Here is a 22,374-nt window from a genome sequence, read left to right as displayed (position 1 = left end):
GCAGCTAAAGTCTCCAAAAAGGACAAAGAGCACGTTTTCACTTATAGCAAAGTTTCCAAAACACACTGCTTCTGCAACGTCCACACCTGAGAAGCAGGTTGCTAATCTGTGCAGAGCCAGAACTATTTCAAAGCAGTAGTCTGCCATGATGTTGTACTTCTAAAGAACTCAGTTCCCACAAGCTCTTTGCTGCAGTGGAAGCAGCACACATGTGACCTATGGAAGGAATAGTGTTGATGTGTTCCATAGGAAAGGAATCACATGCATCGGTTTTGAAAAATTCTCCACCATTACCTATAACATTCCCTTGTATGTAACCCAAAGGTGCCACCCAAACCCACCTGAGCAGATTGCTTAATCATTTGAATTGTCAAAATAACTCCAACTTGTTCATAATCAATAGCGTCTCTTTTTGAGTCTTTCTGAAAAGCTGCTCCCAGAAAACCAGTGATAACAAATTGTTTCCCCAGATCAGAAAGACCAGTGAGATAAAAGCATTTTTATATTTTTTTGCGAACTAACCTACAGAAATTACAAAGCTCACAGTATAAGAATTGTCTCTGATATGGTAGTACAGCTCTTTCCACATCTGTAAAAACATCTGCCCATACAATATGGGGGTGTACTTATATTAGTTCTGTTGACAGTCCTAGTTTAATCATCCAGATAGTGACTATATTATGAAAGAATTGCCCCCAAAGCAATAATTTTCTGGACACAGCAAAGAGCAAAACTTACTCTGAGATAAACCACGAAGTCCTTGCAAGTGAGCCGCTTCTGCCTGTCTATTGTGAAGAGGAAGACATGCTGGGACTGATGGTAATCAAGCAAGAGGGCACGCTTAACAGCTCCTTTCACTTTTAACACATCTAGCTGGAGTTCAGCTCTCAGAGCTAAAGAGAACGTAAGCAAACCAAACATCATAAAAACAGTCAATTGGATGCTCCACTTCAAATTCTGATCTGCTTTTGCAGAAAGCTTATTATTTTTGTTTTATCAACACCCGTATTTCTGACGGAAGTTCACCATTTGTTCAGTTGACCAATGGCTGTTTCCCAAAAGGAAATGGTCCAGATACTTCTTGTGTCATTACAGCACAAATTGACCATTTCAAAATATTGTACAAAAATGCAAGCAATAATCTTTCAAGTAAAACGTTTTAATCAAGTACGGTAATAGCACTCAGCATGATGAGGTAAATGCCAGGGCCCGGGCAATGCCCTTTCCCAAGGAACTCTGGGAACTGTAGTTCTGAGAGGGAAACAGAGTTCCCCTGAGTTCTTTGGGGAAAGCCGTGACTGCTTAAAGTGGTATGATACTGCTTCAATTGTATAATGCAGATGGTGCCTATATTTGTAAAACCGGGGCTTTTCTTCAGGGGGAACTCACAGGAACTCAATTCTATCACCTCTCTGGTGGGTGCCATTGCTATTGTAAGAGAACAAGGGAGGTGTTCATGGTGAGTTCCGGCACCTCTTTTTTTAAAGAAAAATAACACTGTGTAAAACCCAATCTGGTTTCTTTCAGGTTCAAGGACTGTGATTAGTACAAGTAGGCCAAATGCCTACATGGGCATTCCCAATGACTTCTAGAACCCAACTGAGCATGAAGTTAATAATCCCAGTGTGGGCTCTGGGACTTCCCTTTAATGAAAACAGCACCTTTGGAGAGTCAATGTTTGTCAGGACTGTGGCAAGGAGAGGCAGAGTGAAATTCCCCCTTCCCACACAGATGGTGCTCAGGCTTTCCCATGACTGCTATTTACATGGAACTCCCACATAGCTCAGTCGTCAGAGCATGAGACTCAGGGCCGTGGGTTCAAGATTCCCACATTTGAGGGACCCTCATGGTCCCTCCCAACTCTGCAATTCTATGATTCTTTGACCAACAATTGAGGTTGTGTCCAGTTTGGCCCTAACAGAGCCCTAATGGAGCTTAACAGGGCAGGCATCGAAGGCAAGTTTAAATATGGCAACAGAAAGTCAGTTAATCTTAAACCACAATCTTACAGATGTTAAAAAGTCTTACCTATTTTTTCTGAAATGCCAGGACCTTCAAAAGCCACACAGACGGTTACAGTAAAACTACAAAGGAAATGGGAAGAATAACATTAGAACGTAAGGAGAGCCTACTGGACCAGGTCAGTGTCCCATCTAGTCCAGTGTCCTGTTCTCCCAGTGGCCAAACAGATACCATGGCAGGCTCCAAAGCAGGACCTGAGCTCAAGAGCGCCCTCTCTCCCTGCAGTTTCCAGCAAATATTCAGAAGCATACTGCCTCTGACAGTGGATGTGGAGCACAGTCATCAGGGCTAGTAGCCATTGGTAGCCCAATCCTCCATGAATTTCATGGAATCTCTCTTTTAAAGCTGTCCATAGTGCACTTGTTGAAACTCCTCATAGGAATATAGCTGTATCTATATATTATGACTTTTGGGTTTTGTTTCTCTCTTTTCAAAACTGCCATAGAAAGTAACCTGCTCAAGATCCATGACACGGCCACCATCTTGAATTAATAACTATTCCATCTCCACAAGGACCTTAGGAGGGAACTCTAATTCTATAAAAATAACTTGGGTTTTTTGAACCTTTACTGAATGATCATACTCACGAAACCAAATGAGTTTAAATGGAAGCCTTGGAAAAATAGATGCCTCAAGACTTCAAGCAAGCCCTCTTGGACATAAATGCTATTGAAGAAAGTGGAAGTTTGCCCTCTCATGCATTTCCTATGAGGAAAGAGCATTAAACTCCTTCTCTTTTACCTCACTTACAGAAGACAATGGAAGTCTTGCATGTGCAGGCCTTAGATTATTTTATTTATTACATTTATTTATCACATGGAGTTCAAAGTGGCATAAGTAGTTCTCATTACAGTTTATTCTCTTAATAACCCTGTTAGGGAGGTTGGGCTGAAAGACAGAGACTGGTCAAAGGTCACCCAGTGAGCTTTGAACCTGATTAAAAAGGACCCCTGACCATTAGGTCCAGTTGTGACCGACTCTGGAGTTGCGGTGCTCATCTCGCTTTACTGGCCGAGGGAGCCGGCATACAGCTTCCGGGTCATGTAGCCAGCATGACTAAGCCACTTTTGGCAAACCAGAGCAGCGCACGGAAACATCGTTTACCTTCCCGCTGGAGCGGTACCTATTTATCTACTTGCACTTGACGTGCTTTCGAACTGCTAGGTTGGCAGGAGCAGGGACCGAGCAACGGGAGCTCACCCCATCGCAGGGATTCAAACCGCCGACCTTCTGATCGGCAAGTCCTAGGCTCTGTGGTTTAACCCACAGCGCCACCTGAATCCCAGTTGAACCTGATTACATGTGCTTAAATGAACTGATCTTCAGTCTATAAAGCTGGCATGAACCAGCTAAGATAAATATGAGCCTACCTTCTAAGTCCAATCACACCAGGAACATAATTTAAACTAAATATTTGATATAACACATTTCTTCTGACTTACCAAGTCAGACTTTCAAACCAAGCAATTCTTTTTTAGATAGAACATCCCAAATCATAAATTGAGAAGCAGTTGAGCTGCAAGACATTCCTTTGCATTATGAAAAGATAAATTTTTAATCAGGCTATGCTAAAAAGGCTTTCACAAACAACCACAGATGGATGTTAAATCATTATAACCAACTCTATCCTGCTAGAAAAGTACAATTTCCTGCTAATCAGTGTTGCTGGAAATCCATCATTTGTGACTTGCTCCTGATGACAGGTCAATCTATGTGTTCAGAGGTGAAACTTGAAAAACAAAACCCCTTGTGAAAATTAAACAGGATAGCACGGGAACGTTCTCTATACAAAACCTGAAAAATCTTCTTTGGTGATTCCAATTATTTTATTTTTTTGGAAATGTTATAATTTTATCATTTTACAAAAACTGCAGATTAAGTAGAAGACAGCTTCTTGGGCAAGACCTACTGTTCTTGCATTAGTCATTTTTATTTTCAGTTCCAAGTTACTAAATACATATCCACGGACACTAGAAGTTCAAAACCAGCAACATCACCTCTGGAACAACCTCTAATCTTATTAGAATTCCGTATCAGCTTCCTCTGACAGTCTTGCTGAAAAAGGACCACATCTGGGTTTCATATAATGTGCTTGACCTTATTCCAGTTCTTCCTCCAGGGCAAACAATTTGCCACATATCATTAAGCAGGGCTTTCCCATAAACTCCAACGGTTGTTATGAAGGGTTATTTCAGAGCCTTGAAGAACCCCCAAATTCTGACCCATTTCCCTTGGAATTGCCAAGAAATGAATAACTGAACATTGCTTAATTTATGGAGCAGTGCAGAGTAGGAAATAAGGGGAGAACGATGGACATGGCATGCACATTGTCTAATGACTAAACCTGATCACAAATAAAAACTTTCTTATAGGGCAAACTGATCAACAATGCAGGACGTGTAAGGAGGACTGAATGGTTTTGAAATAGAAAAACGATTCACCCGTATAGGTAGAATTAGTGAAACCTTTGTATCTCCATTACTCATATGCCCAGTCCCTGATCCTCAACAGATTTCATGACTCCACACATTCCCTGCCAAGAATGTTGAAGAAATCACCATTTGTACCCCACAATTTTTGTCTCTCAAGCTATTTTACAGTTTGCTTGTTTTCCTCTTCCCTCCTCATTCGTTTTACTGTTGTGTTGGGCCCTTTAAATTGTAAGCCTGTGGGCAGGGAGCTACTGCCTTATTTTTATTCTTATGAAAGCTGCTCTGGGAAAGTTTTTGTTTTAATGAAGCACCTTTACCCTTTCACCTCTATCTAGAACTCAGCTGCCAAAATCAATTATGTCTCATGCTGCTCAGATCATGCAACACTTCTCTTCAAATTCCTAGAATGGCTCTCCATTCCTTCTGCACTGAGAACAAAGTTTTTGTCTTTAGTTTTAGAACACTTCATATCCTTGGCCCACTCTGGTTACTAACAATAAACTATGGTGTTTTTCAAAAAATATATGTGAAAGACTACAGGAAAATCTCAGGCTTGCATACTCCTGCCCCACTCTCCTGGGACAGCAGTAAGGAGACTGGAAGCTTTTGCTTCCATTTTCAACCAACTGCAATTTTGGGTTATGTTCAAACCCGGATAAACTGTTGTTAGGCTTAACTATGGCTGATGGAAAACAAGACAACCTGACACCAGGGGTTACCAATTCCCTGAGGAAGACTCAGAGAATAAAGTATGCTTCACCCAGAAGATATTGCCCTACCATTGTTCTTGGACTTAGAAGATGAGTGCTCCAACTTCCTGACCAGGCAGAGGTCAACAGATACAAAATCAGGCACCACTGCTCAAAAAAACCAAAGGGATGTGTGGCCAACTATAGCTTTTCTGCTCAGGCAGCAATATGAGGGAAGGCACAAACCAGAAGGACCCATTGGGAGCTGTCCATGGTTCTGCCCTCCCTGCCCTTTATTTAAGACTTCTCAGAGTCTGTCTGACACGGCCTGCTCAGAAGTCACTCAGCATGACCACATCTACATCTGAAGGCAGCCCTGTTTAGAGAAGCTTTTAATGTTTGATGGATTACTGTATTTTAATATTTTGTTGGAAGCCGCCTAGAGTGGCTGGGGAAGCCCAGCCAGATGGGCGGGGTATAAATAATAATAATAATAATAATAATAATAATAATAATAATAATAATAATTACTTTCCCTGCAAGCCTCAGCACCAATAAAAGAGGATTCTGGGTTGTTTCAATAAGCCACCAGTTTAGGGTTTGGACATAAGAGGAAACTGTGGTTAACTGGAAAGAGAAATAGAGTTTCCAAGATGGGAGGAGGGAATGCATGAGCCTGAGACTCATGAACATAACGATGAACCATAGTTTATTATTATGCTTCAATGCAGCCACAAACTGTGCATTTCTTTCCTTGCAAATAACCATTGTTCCTCCCACTCTGACATCCTTGGCTACCTCTCCTGCTCCATTTTCCCATGCTGCTCTTATGCTTGGAAGTCCCATCTAGAACTCCTATGTGGTATCACTTCTTACACTCCTTTCAAGTCCCTCTTCTTCTGTGAAATCCTTCACTAAGTTCCCATCCTCCAGCCAAGACAAGTCCCTAAGTATTTGATACTACCTTTGACCATATTCATCCCTCGCTGTTCTTGACTCTCTCATTCCTCCGCTAAGGAAAGGAAAATGCTGAAACTAAGATGCTGTACTTTAGGAAGCTGGCAGAGAAGTCAAACTGACTGCAGTGAACCGGGAGGGTTTATGACCATGGAGATTAATTTATAACTCTGCACAAAAACACATGCACATCCAGACCTATTCATAAATGCCAGTTTTAGAACAATTAACGGATGGAAAAAAACTCTTCCATGTAAAGTTTGCATTGTTTTGGTGGCAAAGGGTCTAACACTTCACCCTGACAGTAAGGGGGCTGATAAAAGATCTGTACAATGGACAACTGTAGATGGAGACAGATCTTATAAACTAGAAATTTCCTTCCCTTGACCCGGGGTTACTCAAGGAGGTCAGACTAAAACAACTCTTATTTCCCTTCAACCCTGCCAGTGAATTTTCACACATAGGAACATTTGCAATACATATTTGTAAGACTAGACGTTTTCTCATTTGTGATCTGCCCCCAGATATTTCTGCTTTACAGTGTAATGCTGCAAATGTTTACTTGAAGCTAAGCCCTACTATATTCATTAGACCTCACTCCCTAATAAGTGTGTGTAGGTAGGATTGCCTCCTTACATACTGTTACAATATGCCTTCATGCCTTCAGGATGTTTAGACTGCAAAAATGTTTACAATTGCTCAGATCAATAAATGATTAAATTCCACTATGCTTTGAGTTTCTAATTCAGGGCTGGGGAAACTCAGGTCTGAGGGCCAAATGCAGCTCTCCAGGCTTCTCTATCTGGTCCTTAGGACTCTCCCCAGGTCACAGCCCTCCTTGAGTGTTCTTGCCTCTTGGTTGTCTGGATGGAGGACAGAGAGGGGTGTGTGTGTGGAAACCAGCCTACTGCACACAGATGACATCTGCATTCACTGCTCCACCCACGTTTGTCCCTGGCCCTGCCCACCAGTGTCATGTGACTCCCCAGACGGTTGCCCAGCTGAAAATGCACTCCTTGGGTCTGAAAAAGGTTCCTCGCCCTTGTCCTAATTCAATGCCTACAATGATCCCAAGAGAGACATCGGTTGTCCACTCATCATAAAGCAGGGATGGGGAAGAAACCCAAGTCAGTTCACATTTAGAATTGAATTAATCAAATTTGCACTTTCTGAAGCAATATGAGAAGCAAAACACAGCCATCCTTCAAAATTCAGTTATCCAAATTTTGCAATGCGGCTCTCCAACCAATGTTTTCAAAAATGCGTATGTTAGGGGGATATGTGTATATTAAAATGAATATATTAGTGAAAATGCACTAGAGAGATTGCTTGCATAAATGTGTACCTCAGTCAAAAGTACAGCAAAAAAATTGTTTATTAGGATGAATTTGTACAAAAATTCAGATTTTTTCCCCCCAGTACACATTGCTGTAGAAACTTGGGGAACTGAATTTAAAATTGGAAAAATGAGAAACGGAGAGAACCGAAATTGACCGATCCTCCCATCTCTTATCATTAGGCCTGTTTGGGTATACTGCCCACATGTAAAGATTACATACAAGCGCAGCAGGGGTGAATGTGCTAAGCTCTGACTCCCTATTAGAGGCTGAAGTCTGAAGCAGGGAGCCTCCTCTATGCATGGAGGTTCCTGTGTGATTTAGAACCTTACAGAAGTGGGGTTCTAGATCACACAGGGAGTATTTGGGAAGAGGAGAAGCTTCTTGCTTCAGGCTTTCCTCTCCAACTCATGGAGACTGGTGGGAATAGTCACATGGGGGTGCAGCTTAGCAAGTTCATTTCTGCTCAAATGTAGCCTTTACCTGTGAACAGGATGTCCAAACAGGATGCTCCTGAAAATGGATGCGAAGCCATCCCAAAAAATCAGTGTCTATTTGGATCCAAATCAGAGCCAGTCCTCTCAAAATCTTTTGCACTTGGGACATCTGAGTACAAAAATGGACTGAGAAAAAAAAGTTCAACTTGTAAGAAATCCTTAAGGTACAATCACCTTTGGTCAGCTGTAATTTACAAGGGAGGGGGAACCCAGCTTCTCCCCGCCCCCTCTTGATAACTTCACATATTAACACATTTTAAGGCATGCTTGGTTTTAACTACATATTGCAGAGTTTTTCTGTCTCTGTAGGAAAACAAAGCATACACATTTTAATAACAATTTCCCACATGGTTAAAACAACATTTGCCTTATACTGGGATAGTGTACAGTAATCCAAATCTTTAGACTCCCTGAGCTTTTTCTGGTTAAGATGACCTCCTTTCATTCATTTTATTTTGAAATGTCAATCAACGGGCATTTTGCACAAGTTGCACAGCTGGCTAAGAGATACAGAAATCTATCCCATGGGGCAGAGGAAATATTTGTCTGTTGGAGTTTCCCTAATAATTGTTTGCATATGTACAACACGAGGTTATAACAACTACAGAGAAAAATTACAGCATAGAAAACTAACAGCTGCTCTTCCATCATTTCGAAGACAGGATTAAAAAGTTTTATAGCCGGAGTAAAAACCTTTAGGGAAGCATATTTTATAACAAAATGGTCAGGACCATAACCATCTATCTGTTGTGGCACCTATATAACATATACTATTATATATATCTATGAGAACATACACATTTAAGCAGTTCCTTTCCCATGGAGTCAAGTTTCTACAGAGGTAGCAGAAATCAGAATATTATTCTGGTGCCTCCAGACCTTCAGAACAAATGCAGGTGAATAAGAATCCAGAGATGGCAGAATGGACTGTGCCATGTGAGAATGCAGGCAAGGAATAAAATTTTGAATGCTCTCCCACATAATAATTCTCTGCAACTGAAAACAACAACGACAGCACACCAGGGAAAAGAATTCTAGCCCACATCACTTCCTCTACGCCAGTTTTCTTTTTGCACGGACAATTTTTGTTTCCTCCCCCAATAGTGGAGCAATTAAAAAATGATGGTCTGAAGTGGAACATTCCATTTTTTAACCTCGTGACTGCGCCAGTGCTTCATGCACTCCTCATTCTGATACATGTATAGATCAGGCATAAGTGTAGTGTTACAATGGATCCATTTATTGATCCTAGCCGAGATTTCAGAAGACTCCAAAAGGAGGGGGTCTACTGTACTTGTAGACTTCAGTGCCTTCTGCGGATAAAAGAGGCAGGTGGCTTTTAAAAAAATAATAATCTATGTCTTTCTGTGGACCCAGATACAATAAAACTGTCCAATATTTGTTGTTTGCTTGAAACGTCAAGCGCTGGTGTCCATTACTTCTGATGGTTCCGACAAACCCACAAATGTCAGTACCCTGGAGAATCCAATTCACATAGTTTACACCACAGCTTGCATTTACATTCCTGCAGAGCAGACTTCCACTAACTTTGGACTGCCTATAGGTTTTCAGGAAAGCTACAAAGAGCACTTCCTGGTTATGGCATTCCATGTGGTTGGTGTTACACTTAAAAGCCTCTGACCCTGTGCTTCGGTCCAAGCACACACAACATCTCACTGTCAGTGATAAAAGTCACCCAGCGTCTGCAGGTCTGGCAGGAACACATGGAGTAATGGTGTCTTGGACAAATGTGTAAACCAGGGGTCAGCAAACTTACCATGCCTCGGGCCAGCGGGGGAGCACGTGCCCATATGCATGTGCACACACTATTTCCGGCGCACTTCTGGGTCGGAGGAGCACCTGAAATAGCTTGTGTGCATGTGCACGGGCCTCCTCCGACCCGGATGTGCACCAGAAATAATGCTTGCGCATGAGCATGCGCATGTGCAAATAACGCTTTCACATGCGCACAAGCTGTTTCCAGTGCTCCTCTGACCCGGAAGTGGGCAGCCTCGCAGCGCAGCGCCGGTAAGAGCGGGCGGCGGCAGCGGGCAGCGGGGGTCACTGCGGGCCGGATAAACGAGTCCCTCGGGCCTTATCCGGCCCATGGGCCTTAGTTTGGGGACCCCTGGTGTAAACTATGCAGTGATTTCATAATCCAATTCAAGATTCTGTATCATGGACAGGTGTGATTTGCTCCCCCAAAATGTTTTATCTGTTTAACAGCTGCCATTGGGTTTTATTTATTGCGCAGGAACTATGGAGTTTCAAGATCATAAGGTTAAGAGGACAGTCATAAGAACATAAGAAGAGCCTGCTAGATCAGACCAATGGCCCATCTAGTCTAGTGTCCTGTTCTCATGGTGTTCAACCAGATGCCTATGGGAAGCCTGCAAGCAGAGCCTGAATGCAACAGCTCTCTTTCCTGCTGTAGTTTCCAGGAACTGGAATTCAGAAGCTTAATGCATCCAGCAGTGGAGATGGAACACAGCCACCATGGCTGGTAGCCATTGTTAGCCTCATCTTCCATGGACTTGTCTAATCCTCTTTTGAAGCCAGCCAAGTTGGCGACCGTCACTGCCTCCTGTTGGAAGCGAATTCCATTGTTTAACTATGCAGCAATAGAAAGCAGCTTAAAATGGGAGGGGAAATGCCATGGCCCTGACTTCTTGGGCTGCCAGCGCACAGCTCTGGTGCACAGATGCTCACCTGCAAGCCATCCTCACCCATTTCAGCAGAGGAGCTCTGTGAGCACACAGAGATGCGCCTTCTCAAAGATACGCATACAAGACTGCTGTGGATGTAAGACTCTGGTGTGAAAGACTCATCTGTTGTTATTGCCAACTTACCAAGCCACCAAAGTCACTGAGCCAGGAAGCTGGCAGGTTTTATTTTCAGGATTTACAATCACCGGCGTAAGCAAGAGCTGCGCATCGACTGTCACCACCGGCCTTGCTCTGCAGGGGAGAAAAGCAAAAGCTGAGCATGTAGAAAAGGAACAAGAGACAATAGAAGAGAGGAAGAAGAATATTTAGTTACTGTGGATGTTAATTACACGTGGGACCACAGAAAGCGTGAGTCACACTTCCTGTATTAGTGCATATCGTAAACGATCAAACTCCTGCTGGGAGGTGCACGCACAGTGCCCACATTAGGAGCACACACATTTTTCCACAGGGACAGTGTGCAAGCCCACGCTTTGGAGGTTAATGACTCATTCATGTTCCCTGTGTTTGTATATCTGATTAAGATCTAGCCTAATTCTGTTAATAGTGATTTGCTAAATGCATCTATGCACAAAGAGGCAAACCCACACGTGCGGACAAGGCTAATATTATTAGAGCAATATATACACCACTTCCCAGCCAAAGCTTTAAAGTGTTGTCTTACACAGCTCTAACATGATGCAATATAAAACAATTGTAAATCCAGTAAAATAAGCAGCACAGACATCAAAGGTACATTAAAAATTGCTTACACACAGAACAAGTGCACAGGAATTCTCTAAACATTTTCCCAAGCAGGATGGTCTCACATTACCTTTCAAAGGGCTGGAGGATCGGGAAAAGGGAAGCTTCTTCTTTGGGAAATATATTCCACAAAGAATGAATTACCACTGTTAAGACCTGTTTCAACCTACCACCGATTTCACTGTTATAGCAGAGAGGACTTTTAACAGTGGCCTTGAATTTACATTTTAATGACAGCTTTATTCACAAAACAAGAGATGGCGTTAGTGTTGATCATACTCTGAATAGGCTCGCTGAAATCAGTGATCTTAAGTGCATTTCAGTGCGCCAACTGTGGGTATAACTTAGTTGAATGTCACCCAATGTTTATCCTAAAGCCCAGCATGTGAGTCAACCATTGACATTTCACTTGTGAATTCATGGGCTTCCTGTATGTAATGAAGTGTCCTGAATGTGTGTATAAGAGCCTGTGCATGCAGGATTAGTATGCATCAGCCTTGTAAATAAGTCCACAAAAGTTAGTAGCCTGGAAAAAAACCCATCAACAAGCAAGCAAGCAAGCAAGCAAGCAAGCAAGCAAGCAAGCAAACAAACAAACAAACAAACAAACAAAGCCTTAACCTAGTCAAATTTGGTAAAGGAGGGATGGAGAGCTGTATTTCTGTGCTGGGTACAAAGAAGAGGATTGTTTCCTCCATTCTGTGCTGGACACAGAGGACCCATGTCTGCCAGCCTGCTCAGTGACCTGCATGAAATCTTCATCACCCATGGCTACAAAACCAGTGCTTAAATTCAAGTCTGATGCCCACTAGATGCCCTCTACAACTTCCATCAGTCTCAGCCAGGTCTGCCAGTGGTCAAGGATGATGAGGGCGGGAACCCAACAACATCTGGAGGGGACCACACTGCCACCCCCTGGTTCAATCAATGCATGGAGGTCATGAGTCGGGCCTATCATTGCAACCACGCTTCCCTTCCACATCTTGATCATACCAAGTTTTAGAACATCCACAAAGGACTGTTGTTGTCTCTCAACAATGTAACATTCTCCAGCAAAGAAATATTCTGTTTCAGTTCTGCCACATTTTGCATTTGTGACTCATATGATTTTTGGGAAGGAGAAAGGGAACTTTTTTTTCAAACTGTTCTATGATACAAAGTAGCTGATAGATCTTAAGCCAAGTGGTCTACAAGCCAAGAAGGAGAAGAAGTCATAACAGAAAAAGCAGCTGGAAACAGTCCTGGCTACAAAAATAATTACTTAGAATCTCTCCAAGTAACTTGCTTGTAATTAAATGCATAGCTTTAATTCAACTCCCTAGGAAAAAACTAAATGGGGAAAGGTGAGAAGCCAGGATAGGTTTCCTTTCAAAATCCACAGACTGCAATAGCTGCATAAATAGAGTATGAGGAAATATAGCAGAATATAGCAGAGATATAACAATGTAGTGCCCCTAGATCTTTTTGAACTACAACTCCCATCAGTCCTAGCAAACATTATGAATGATCAGGGCTAATGGGAGTTTTAGTCCAACAACATCTAGAGAGCACCACATTGGATACTCCAGGAGTCTATAATTTCTTTAGAGGGAGTACCGTGTGGATCATCTCTCAGATCAGTATATAAGAAATTAACTGTGTAAACCAAATGCATTTAGAAAATAAAATGCCAGCACTACCACCATTATTTCTACTGCTCCTACAATTAATTTCTTCAGACAAACTGTATTCAGATTGTAATGGCAATTTCCCCAGCTCAGTTTTATATTATTATACTATAATCATTCTAAAATATTTATATTACTTTTTCAAAATTGATTTTTCTTTTTAATTGGGCTAAATGCTAAAATGCAGCATTTTATGCAAAAAGGAGCATAAAAATGGAAGGATCTACCAACTTTGGGCCTCTTAGTTTTGTCATTTTCCCCATCTTAAATTCAATTCTCCCTCTTTCTGCAGCAAATTGTGAATATTTTTTAATGAATCCTCAAAAGAAATTCCCAACATTTTAATGCAAGTTCCTCCTAATAAACACATTTTTGCATACATGTTTGAATAATGTGCACATTTTGGAAAACACTTTCTCCAAATAGAAGTGAATGCAGCCTTTTGCTGCAGCGCCTGCCTCTCCCTGGCCTCATTCCTCGTCGTCGTCGTCCCGTTGCGAGTCACCCACCCTCCACTCCCTTCGAGTTAGGGCTTAGGTCATTGGCCTTGCTATGGACCTTAGGTTGGTCGCCCTGGTTGCCCGGGGGGCCTGGTAGGAGTTTTTCCATTTGGCATTAGGCTTTTTGGTTTTTTCGCCTACCTCGTAGCAATCGTCACAACTTTTGTGGTATTGGTGGGTAGGTTAGGCATTGGAATAATGTATTGTGGTGTGTCAAAGTGCTAGGTGTGGCCATTGCCTATGCCTTCAGTTTTTAGGGGTATTCCGTTAAAGGAATCTGGCGGTCGTGTATTCTGTCCGATGCCTGCTTGGCGGGAGGCCATGGCACGATCCTCGGTGACAGCAGGGGTGAGCCTATAGTTGGATTAGCATCAACAGGCTCCACCTACTGGTGAATAAACCCACCTGTTTCGTGATCCAATTCCTAAGCCAATACCTTTACACTGCTGTAATCAGTAAAGTTGTGGCCTTTCCTAGCCCATTAACCTTATATCACGTGTCCTTGTGTCTTCATTTCACTTTGCGGGGGTCGGGTCCTCGAACCACAAGTGAATGTTACAATATAATGCATGTCTGAATGTTATTTGGAGAACTTCAGTTGCAAAGTTCAGTGCAAATTTCAAATGATGGCTCTGTTTTGGTTCTCATGTTGTTTCAGAGAGAGTGTACTTGGCAGATTCACATTTAAATGTAAACCGAATCAGTTTTCTCCCCTATCCCTACCTGTGAGTGACAATGGCAGAATCTTTATGTATGCATAAAGTAGTACATACCTGTAAACAACTACCTTGCCCGCTCCAAATGCACCTACAATCAAATCTGGAAAACAATGGTGAAAAGGAAACACTTAAATACAGGGAAAAATGACAAAACATTTTCACTAGCTTAAAACTATGTGCATTGGAAAACTAATAAACTAACACATAGGCAACACTCACAGGAAAAAATGTCAATTTCATTAATTGACGTTAAATTCAGCCACCCTCCTCTTTACCCTGATATGAGTGGGCTGAGGTCCTCTGGCAAGGCAAGCAGATCTCTGTTCTTCAGTGACAGAAACACCCAGGACAAGCCCTCGACCAAGCCTTTCCTCTATAACTAGGATGGGAATCCTCTGGGACTAAATAAGCCCAGCACAGATCCCAATTTGGCCCATGAGGCTGTTTCTCCCAAACTGCACCCATGTTCCCTGATACCCAGCGTTATACACGACATCAGGTGTAAGGCAGGAAAAGATGCGGCTCAAGGATGGGGATGCTTAAAGTGAGCTCCCAATTATACATTTGCAATTGGCTGTCAGTGGAAACCAGGGATGGAAAACCACCTAGGAGGAGAAATAGAATGTAACCCTATGGAGGACGACACGATGGACTGGATCCTCATCTGCATTATTCTGCATGCTAAAGCAGAATAACACTGTTCCCCTCACGTTTGAGCCGTCTATGTTATCTGAAGTCTGGCAGCACGGCTACCCTAAAAATAGAGAACACTTTAGTCATCTCAAACATATTTCTTCCCAGAAAATGCCACAGATAGTGTTTGCTAGCTGAAAGCAAAGTGTTTCACACAATGCAAAATATTTGCAGAAAAGAAAGGAGAGACAATAATCTTAAACTAAGTGTTCTGAATCCTTGTCAAATGAAACCTGAAGAAAACTTCATGAACTGGAAGATTAAATTATACTGTTCCATTTACTAGGGATCTTTCTTTCTTTCTTTCTTTCTTTCTTTCTTTCTTTCTTTCTTTCTTTCTTTCCTTTTTTTATACAAAAGGGAGAACAAATCTCTGCGGCTTTGATCTCTGGAAAGAATTGCCTATAAATCATTACTAGGATATAGCCGACACTCCGCAGTGTTTTTGGACTTGATATTCCAACTCTGAATTCTATGCAAGCATTTCCACTTCCTAAAGGGAGTCATCATCTGCTCTCCATATAGGTAATGAATAATGCCCAGTGGTGCCTGGGGGATATGACTGAGTACTTAGGAAGTAATGAAATAACCATGGACAACTTTTTTTTTAAAAAAAAAGTTTCCATCAAACAAAATCCCAAGGTCTCTCGATTGCAGGCAAAGGAGACTTTCAGTCGTCCTCTGTGACCCCAGTTTGTTGACATAGGGCCACAGCAGACAACAGAACTACAAGGACATAGTGTACCCCAGTGTGCACTGTATTTGAGTATATTATCGATCAGGGGCGGCCTGAAGAGTTCCAGCAACTAAGGCAAAACCCCCCAGGGCCACCCCCACGATGGGGACACAAACTCTATAAGGAGACTACCCCACCAGGTGGGGGTGGGGAATAGATCCTCCTGCCTAGCAGTAGGGCTTTGCATTGACTCTTCCCTTCAGGAGAAGCCAGTGCAAAACTTCATCACTGCTGGGTGGGCTGGGGGAGATCTCCCCTGCCTGCCAGGTAGCATAATGCCTGGGTGGCAGAATGCCTCCCCTCTCATTGACTCAGCAAGAGGGGAGGTGTTCCACAGAGCTTTACCACCAGTCCCTCTCCGTCCCTAGAGGGCGGGGAGACCAGTGGCAAAGCTGGGTGGTGGAACGGGGTGACACCCCTTGCGGGGTGTTGCCTGAGATATTTGCTTTTGTCCTGTGACACCTTAATGACTAACAACTTCATCACAGCACAAACATACATGGACTATGGCCCACCTTATCAAATGCAAGAGGTGTTTTTATGAGTTGCAGTCACACACACACACACACACAGTGTGGAGTAAGGTGGGTGGGAATTGTAAACAGTGAGGTCCAGAGGAAATAGCATGAAGAAAAGCACAGAGGTGACAAATGTGTTATTAACACTGGATTAATAGTCCATCATGAAGTACCAACAGTCTAAAGTTGACAGGCTGCTGAGTTGACCAAAACTAGGCATTGACTCCAAATGTCAACCTCTCTTTGGTGCTATTACTGACCACCTCCTATTGTTTTATTATAGGTTGAACCTCCTCACCCAGATCTCCAGTGTTCTTGGCTAATGGTACCTCTACCTTGTCTGGATTAAGGTTCAGATTTTCAACTCCCATCCTCTACTGAACTGACTCTAGACACCCGCTTCTCATGCCTGCCACCTCTCTGAAGTTGGCCAATTGTTGCTATGTCATGTTCATTATACTCTCCCCAAAATGGAAGCATATCGTAATTCTATAAATCAGAGGAATAAGGCATTTGCAATGAAGTGGTGACAAGCCAATTGCCAGTTCTTGGCTCCTGTCCATTCACTTTGCAACCACAGCCATGATATGGCTCTGTATCAAAGCTGTTCCTTACTTAATTTTCTTTTTCCATTCTTTCCCTTCCAACCCACCCTTGTCTTGAATATCTCCTCTGAATAGATTCCATAATAAGATATATTCTAACTTGGATGGAAACGTGGTAGGTGGAGAATTGTTGGCACGTAGCTTACAACTCTCCAAATACTTTAAATCCTGCAAAAAATCCCTGCTACTAAGAAGCTGGAGGGTCTCTTCCTCCTGTAGACCCTGATGTGTTGAGCATATGAAATAATCATACAACAGCATTTTAGGAAGAATAAGCAAGGCAGTTCATTTTTTAGGAGTTGGTTTCCCCTTTACCACGGCTGTTACTTTCCTCAAACATTGCTTCAGCTGTTCTCGCAGCCTATAAACAACAACCTACAATTAAACCCAAACTCAAACCAAACCTAGACTATGAGCAGGCTGAGATTCAGTGCCTGCTCCAAGATTATCTGCATTGAATGCATAAAGTAGCATATTTAATCCCCGGCACCTCCAGGTAGGGCTGGTGTCAGGGATTGGTCCAGATCTGAAGATTGGGGAATGCAGTCACAGTCAGATCAACTCCTCTCAGAAGAGGAGAGGGAACAATCACCTCCCGCCCCCCGCCTCCAGTGTTTTCAGAAGCAGAGAGAGAGGCAGACATAGAAAATGCACAGCTTAGAAAGGAGTTATTCAGTTATGAGGTAAAGACAAGAGAACCAGAAGGGAGGGTACAGCTAGGAGAGACATCAATTGAGAGTGTGGGGACCCCCCCCTCATCACAGACTCGGAGGTCCAAACGTATCAGAGAACAAAGGAGGCGGGGGGAGGGAGGAACTTCCCATTGGCACCATAGCTGTCAACGTTTACCTTTTTTTAAAGGGAAATTCCCTTATTCTGAATAGGATTCCTCGCAAGAAAAGGGAAAAGTTGACAGCTATGGTTGGCACGCTTCTTGCTGTGGATGTCGGAAGGAGAGTTTAGAGTAGGCAACTGCCCTCCTTGCGGAGAGCTGTATATCTGTGCTTGCCACACAATGCCATAATAAAAGGACTATAAATATATCAACTGCTCGTTAATTCTTATCTGTGAAGTTACCGAAGGAAGGGGGAGGACTTTTCATGACGGACAGCTGGGAAAGACTGGAGAGCTGCTGTCAGTCAGTGCAGACAATACTGAGCTAGATGGACTGTTTGCCTCATTCAGCATAAGGTAGCTTCTGATGTTTGTGTGTGTGAGTCTGTGACAGAGAACAAATTCCAGGATGATGATGACAATTCTATCCCACCTTTCCCTCAGGCAGGCCGCCCTTCTCCATTTTACAACAACCCTATAAGGTAGGTTAGGCTGAGAAACGGTGACTGTCACCCAGTGAGCTTCATGGTTGAGAGGGGATTTGAACTCTGGTCTCCAAGGTCCTAACTTGACACTCTAACTACCACGCCACATTGGCTCTCACAAGACATCTTCAGCTGGATGCCATAGCTTGGAAGAAGTGGGGCATGAAATCACAGAATTCTCTTGTGCTTCCTCTGACCCCCTTGGGTGTTCTGTGTAAACGGAGAATGGTGGAGTGGCAGGGCTGAGCCTCTCCCCAATATCTAGGGCCTTGGCTAATGCCAAACCATTATCATCATCTGGAACCAGCCTGCTTAGATGAACAACTGAGGTGGTGACTAGTCACGCTGCCCTGTTTTTTTCCCTTGCCTTGAACTACGTAGATCCTTCAACAGCCACCGCAGGGCATTTTTATCAGCAAGAAGGCTTTACATGGCGAGTATTCACACACATTGCAGGCAAGGTGAGGTGGTACGACCTTGCTTTTTATTTCTGTCATTAAATGGTTTAACAATCTTTAAGGAAAGAGAATGATAAACATCCCAGTAAATAAATATAAGGAATTCTGGTCAGAAATGTTTGTGTGGTTCTCCAGAGGGTGAATATTGTATATATTATCTAAGCCAACAAAGCTGATGAGCCAGATTTTTATTTTTCAGAAGGTTCATTTGCTGCTTAAATTTGCATCAGCAATGTAACAGCTACAGACACATTCCATCTCTGAAAAGTAGGGAAAAGGTCTCACAAGCAATTGGTCTAAATTCAGAAATTAGCTTGACATGTTTAAATAATGCTCTACAATAGCCAAAATGGATGCTGTTATGATTAATCATTTAGGTATTTATATTCTCTGTGCCATGTTTATTATTTTAGCAGTTCACCAAAAATCTGATACAGAGCCCAGTTAGGTTTTCTAAAAATATGGATATATTCTAATTCAGCCTTCAACAACCTGGTGTCCTGTAGATGTGCTGGATGACAACTTCCATGAACCCAGCCAACCATTCTCTCATTGGAATACTTGACCTTGGACTTTGCCTCAAGATAATTTTCAATGCGGACTTTGATGTTAAATATTAAAGTGAAGGAAAACAAATTTCCCGCTAAGCCCAGTTATCTCTGTTAATTCTGACAAATATACCCACTTAGGTTTTTCAGATTCAAACACGACCTCAAATATTAGGTTTCAAAATATTTTTAAGGCTGCTGTCCTTAGCCCATGTATTTTCATTTCTGCTGGCACAAACAGGTACATTTTGAGCCAACAGCATATTTTTAACTGCGACATATTGACACATTTTCTTTCCCCCCACCAGCGTATCTATTAGTGTAAAACTGTTAAGACTGGAAAGGGCATTAAGGTGCTTTGACTAAATTTTAAAATGAGGTCTGTTGCCTGCTCATTCACTTATTTATTTGAAAGACTTTATACCACCCATTAGCAAAACTTCTGAATAGTTTACAAAACCAAAATAATATACAAATAACATATAACATCATTAAAGCAACAACAACACCCTGCTTCATTAGGAGATGGCAACAGAGTAATATGTCCGGGAATAGAAAAATGTATTTCCCTGGGGACAAAAAGATAACAATGTCAGTATCAGTTGGGAGGTGCTACCACTAAGAAGGCTCTTTTCCTGGCCACCTTAGCTCAGATTTTGACTAAAGAATCTCAGGCAACTGACATACTTTAAAAGGATTAAATCTGCATCAACTTGGAAAAATGTAAATATTCTACTAAAGAAGAGAGGAAGAAAATATTTGTGTTTAGGTGAAAGATACATGCCATAGCGTGAACCCCCGAGACCTGCGGTTGTAGGGTGGTATAATAATAATAATAATAATAATAATAATAATAAGCATTCATTTCTGCTTGAGAGCAAAGGGGAAACTGCCTCTTCAAAGATGATATCGGTCACCCACAGTTTTTGCCAGTGGCACTGAGGGAAAGGTTATTTAATATCTAACTCTTTCTACAATCAAAGTTTCTCTTCCCGTTAACCAGTGTTAGCCTTGATGGGAAAATAACACAGCAGCAATGCAGAAACCAATTATTTTGCTCATCGTTACATTTGTGCTTACAGCACTTTACTGGGATGGAATATTTCAGCTGGAGAAATGTTGATGCTCCAATTCAATACCTCCCCCCTCCAGAGCAGCTTAAAAAGAAGAAGTCAGGATAGCCAAAGGGTGTCAGGAGATCTTATACTGTGGCAGCTGGACTGTTTGCCAGTTTGACTGTTCTGGGACTGGTTTACATGAAGAACCAACTTCACCCACACCACCTCATAGACCTGCACCAGAGGCCCTGTTTCTGTGTACACCTGTGAGGGCAATGTTAGTGGTGGCCACATAGAGCAGGGCCTTCTCGGTGATGACCCCAGTTCTATGAAATTTGCTTCCTAGTAACATCAGTCAAGCTCCACCCCAATCCTTTTTCAAGCTGGACACCTGTTCTCTGCCTCTTTTATGGAGAATTTCAGGCTGCTTCATTCTGGGCTGGGCTGTGTGGGCTGCTGCTTCCACGTGCTGCCTAATTTTGAGGCTTTTGGGGTGTTTCAGAGCTTAACGTTTTATATGGTTTCAGACTGCTGTTTGCTGCTTTGTGAGGAGAATTCTCTGAAAAACCGGGAGAAAAATCTACCAAATAAAGGAACATCCAACCAATCTCCCGTGTGGTTTGGCCCAGGTCTTCTCTAGTTCTGTGGAACTTGTTTCCCAAGTAAGGGATGAGGAAGATTAAGCCTTTGTAGCGCTGAAAACCCCCAAAGGGGAATAAAAACACCACACATTTTGATCCTCGTTTTTTCCCTGTTTTCAAAGGCGACGCAAATGAGAATACAAAGCTACAAACCCAGCCAGCTGGATTAAGGCAAACAAAGGGAGGGAGGGGGGAATAATCAGTGAAACAGTCACAGAACATAAACTATCCGAAAACATTAGTACAGTAGGTTAACAGAGCACAGTGGCAGAAGATATTTCAGGATGTTCGTCAAGCATTGTCCAATTAATTACAATGGGGCTTATGCCAGCAAAACAATCCTAAGGCTTGCACTACAGCAATTCTACTGTGTGGGTTGTGTTACAAATGCAGAGGACCTTCTCAGACCCCAAGAAAAAGAAATGCTGCAGTTTGCCTTATCCTTCATCCCAGAGGAGTTGGGGGGGGGAGGGGTGAAATGGGAGAAAATCAAATTAAAATGATGATGTGCATTTAGGCTACAGATGGTGTTGGAATGCTGCCCCAAACTGGATAAGCTCCACTTCAGAAATAAAGCGGGAGAGCTCCTATAGTGAAGCAGTTGTTGATAAATACCAGATGACATCAGTAAAATATTAATCGTTGAGGGAAAACATTTGAAACCAAACTAATTAAAGAAGAAAGATCCAGGCAAGCGAGCAACGAAGGAATATCTGGAACCAGGAAGACCTCTCACCTCTTCCTGTTTCGAATAACTTTTTTAAAAAATACGTCCAATATTTAAATAATGCTTCTCCTCTAAGTGCTCAAAGCGCTTTACATATCCTCTTAGTAATCCTTAGAATAACCTGGCAAGGTAACCAGAGGGGCTATTGTTTCCCTTGCTTGGGCTGAAAGACAGATGTTTGCCTAAAGCCATCCTGTGAGTTCATAGCTCAGGAAACTTTTGGCTTTTAGCTCATCCCCTTAATCCCAATCCTACGAGGGAGTTCGCAGCAAGTGAGACCCTCTTCACTCAAAACTGGACAAACCATATTTAAACAACCTCCAAACAGACAAAAGGAACCATCCCCTTCTTAGGTATACCAAGAGGATCCAACATGAGAGGGGAAATATCATATCTGCTATTTCTGGTGCCTTTGTTGGTGCCTTTGTTCTGTTCTACAGTGACAATTTCGTTATCTGTTTTGTTATCTTGGGGATTTTCACAATTAAGATCCAGGAAGTGCTGTAGCTCAGTGGTAAAGAATCTGCTTTGCATGCAAAAGGTCCCAGGTTCAAGCCCTGGCGTCTCCAGGTAGGGCTGGGAAAAGACACCTACCTGAAGCCCCAGAGAGCTCTTGCCAGTCAGTATAGTACTGTGCAATATGGACCGATGGTCTGGCTCCATATAAGGCAGCTTCCTATGCTCCTGTTTTTATTTTATTTTAATAACTTTCCGAAATGAGAAGGAAGCCATCCAAAGTGCGGAGAAGCAACTTTTTCATCCAGGCTTTCTGACAGGGAAC

General features: G+C 42.6%; 1 protein-coding gene across 2 annotated transcripts in view; it reads right to left on the bottom strand.

The window, feature by feature from the left end:
* The window catches only part of ITGA8 (integrin subunit alpha 8), a 136,644-nt gene that overhangs the window by 70,410 nt on the left and 43,860 nt on the right, over positions 1–22,374 (bottom strand). For both annotated transcript variants that reach the window (XM_079948271.1, XM_079948272.1), the window contains exons 14-17: positions 14,345–14,390; positions 10,784–10,891; positions 2,029–2,084; positions 739–893 (exon numbers count right to left, since the gene is read on the bottom strand). In XM_079948271.1, coding sequence (XP_079804397.1) covers positions 739–893; positions 2,029–2,084; positions 10,784–10,891; positions 14,345–14,390 — 365 coding nt within the window. The remainder of the gene's footprint in view (positions 1–738; positions 894–2,028; positions 2,085–10,783; positions 10,892–14,344; positions 14,391–22,374) is intronic.

This window comes from Podarcis cretensis (assembly GCF_951804945.1).
Source record: "Podarcis cretensis genome assembly, chromosome: 12".
In the NCBI taxonomy this organism is placed as follows: domain Eukaryota; kingdom Metazoa; phylum Chordata; class Lepidosauria; order Squamata; family Lacertidae; genus Podarcis; species Podarcis cretensis.
This window is presented reverse-complemented; position numbering and strand designations above follow the sequence as displayed.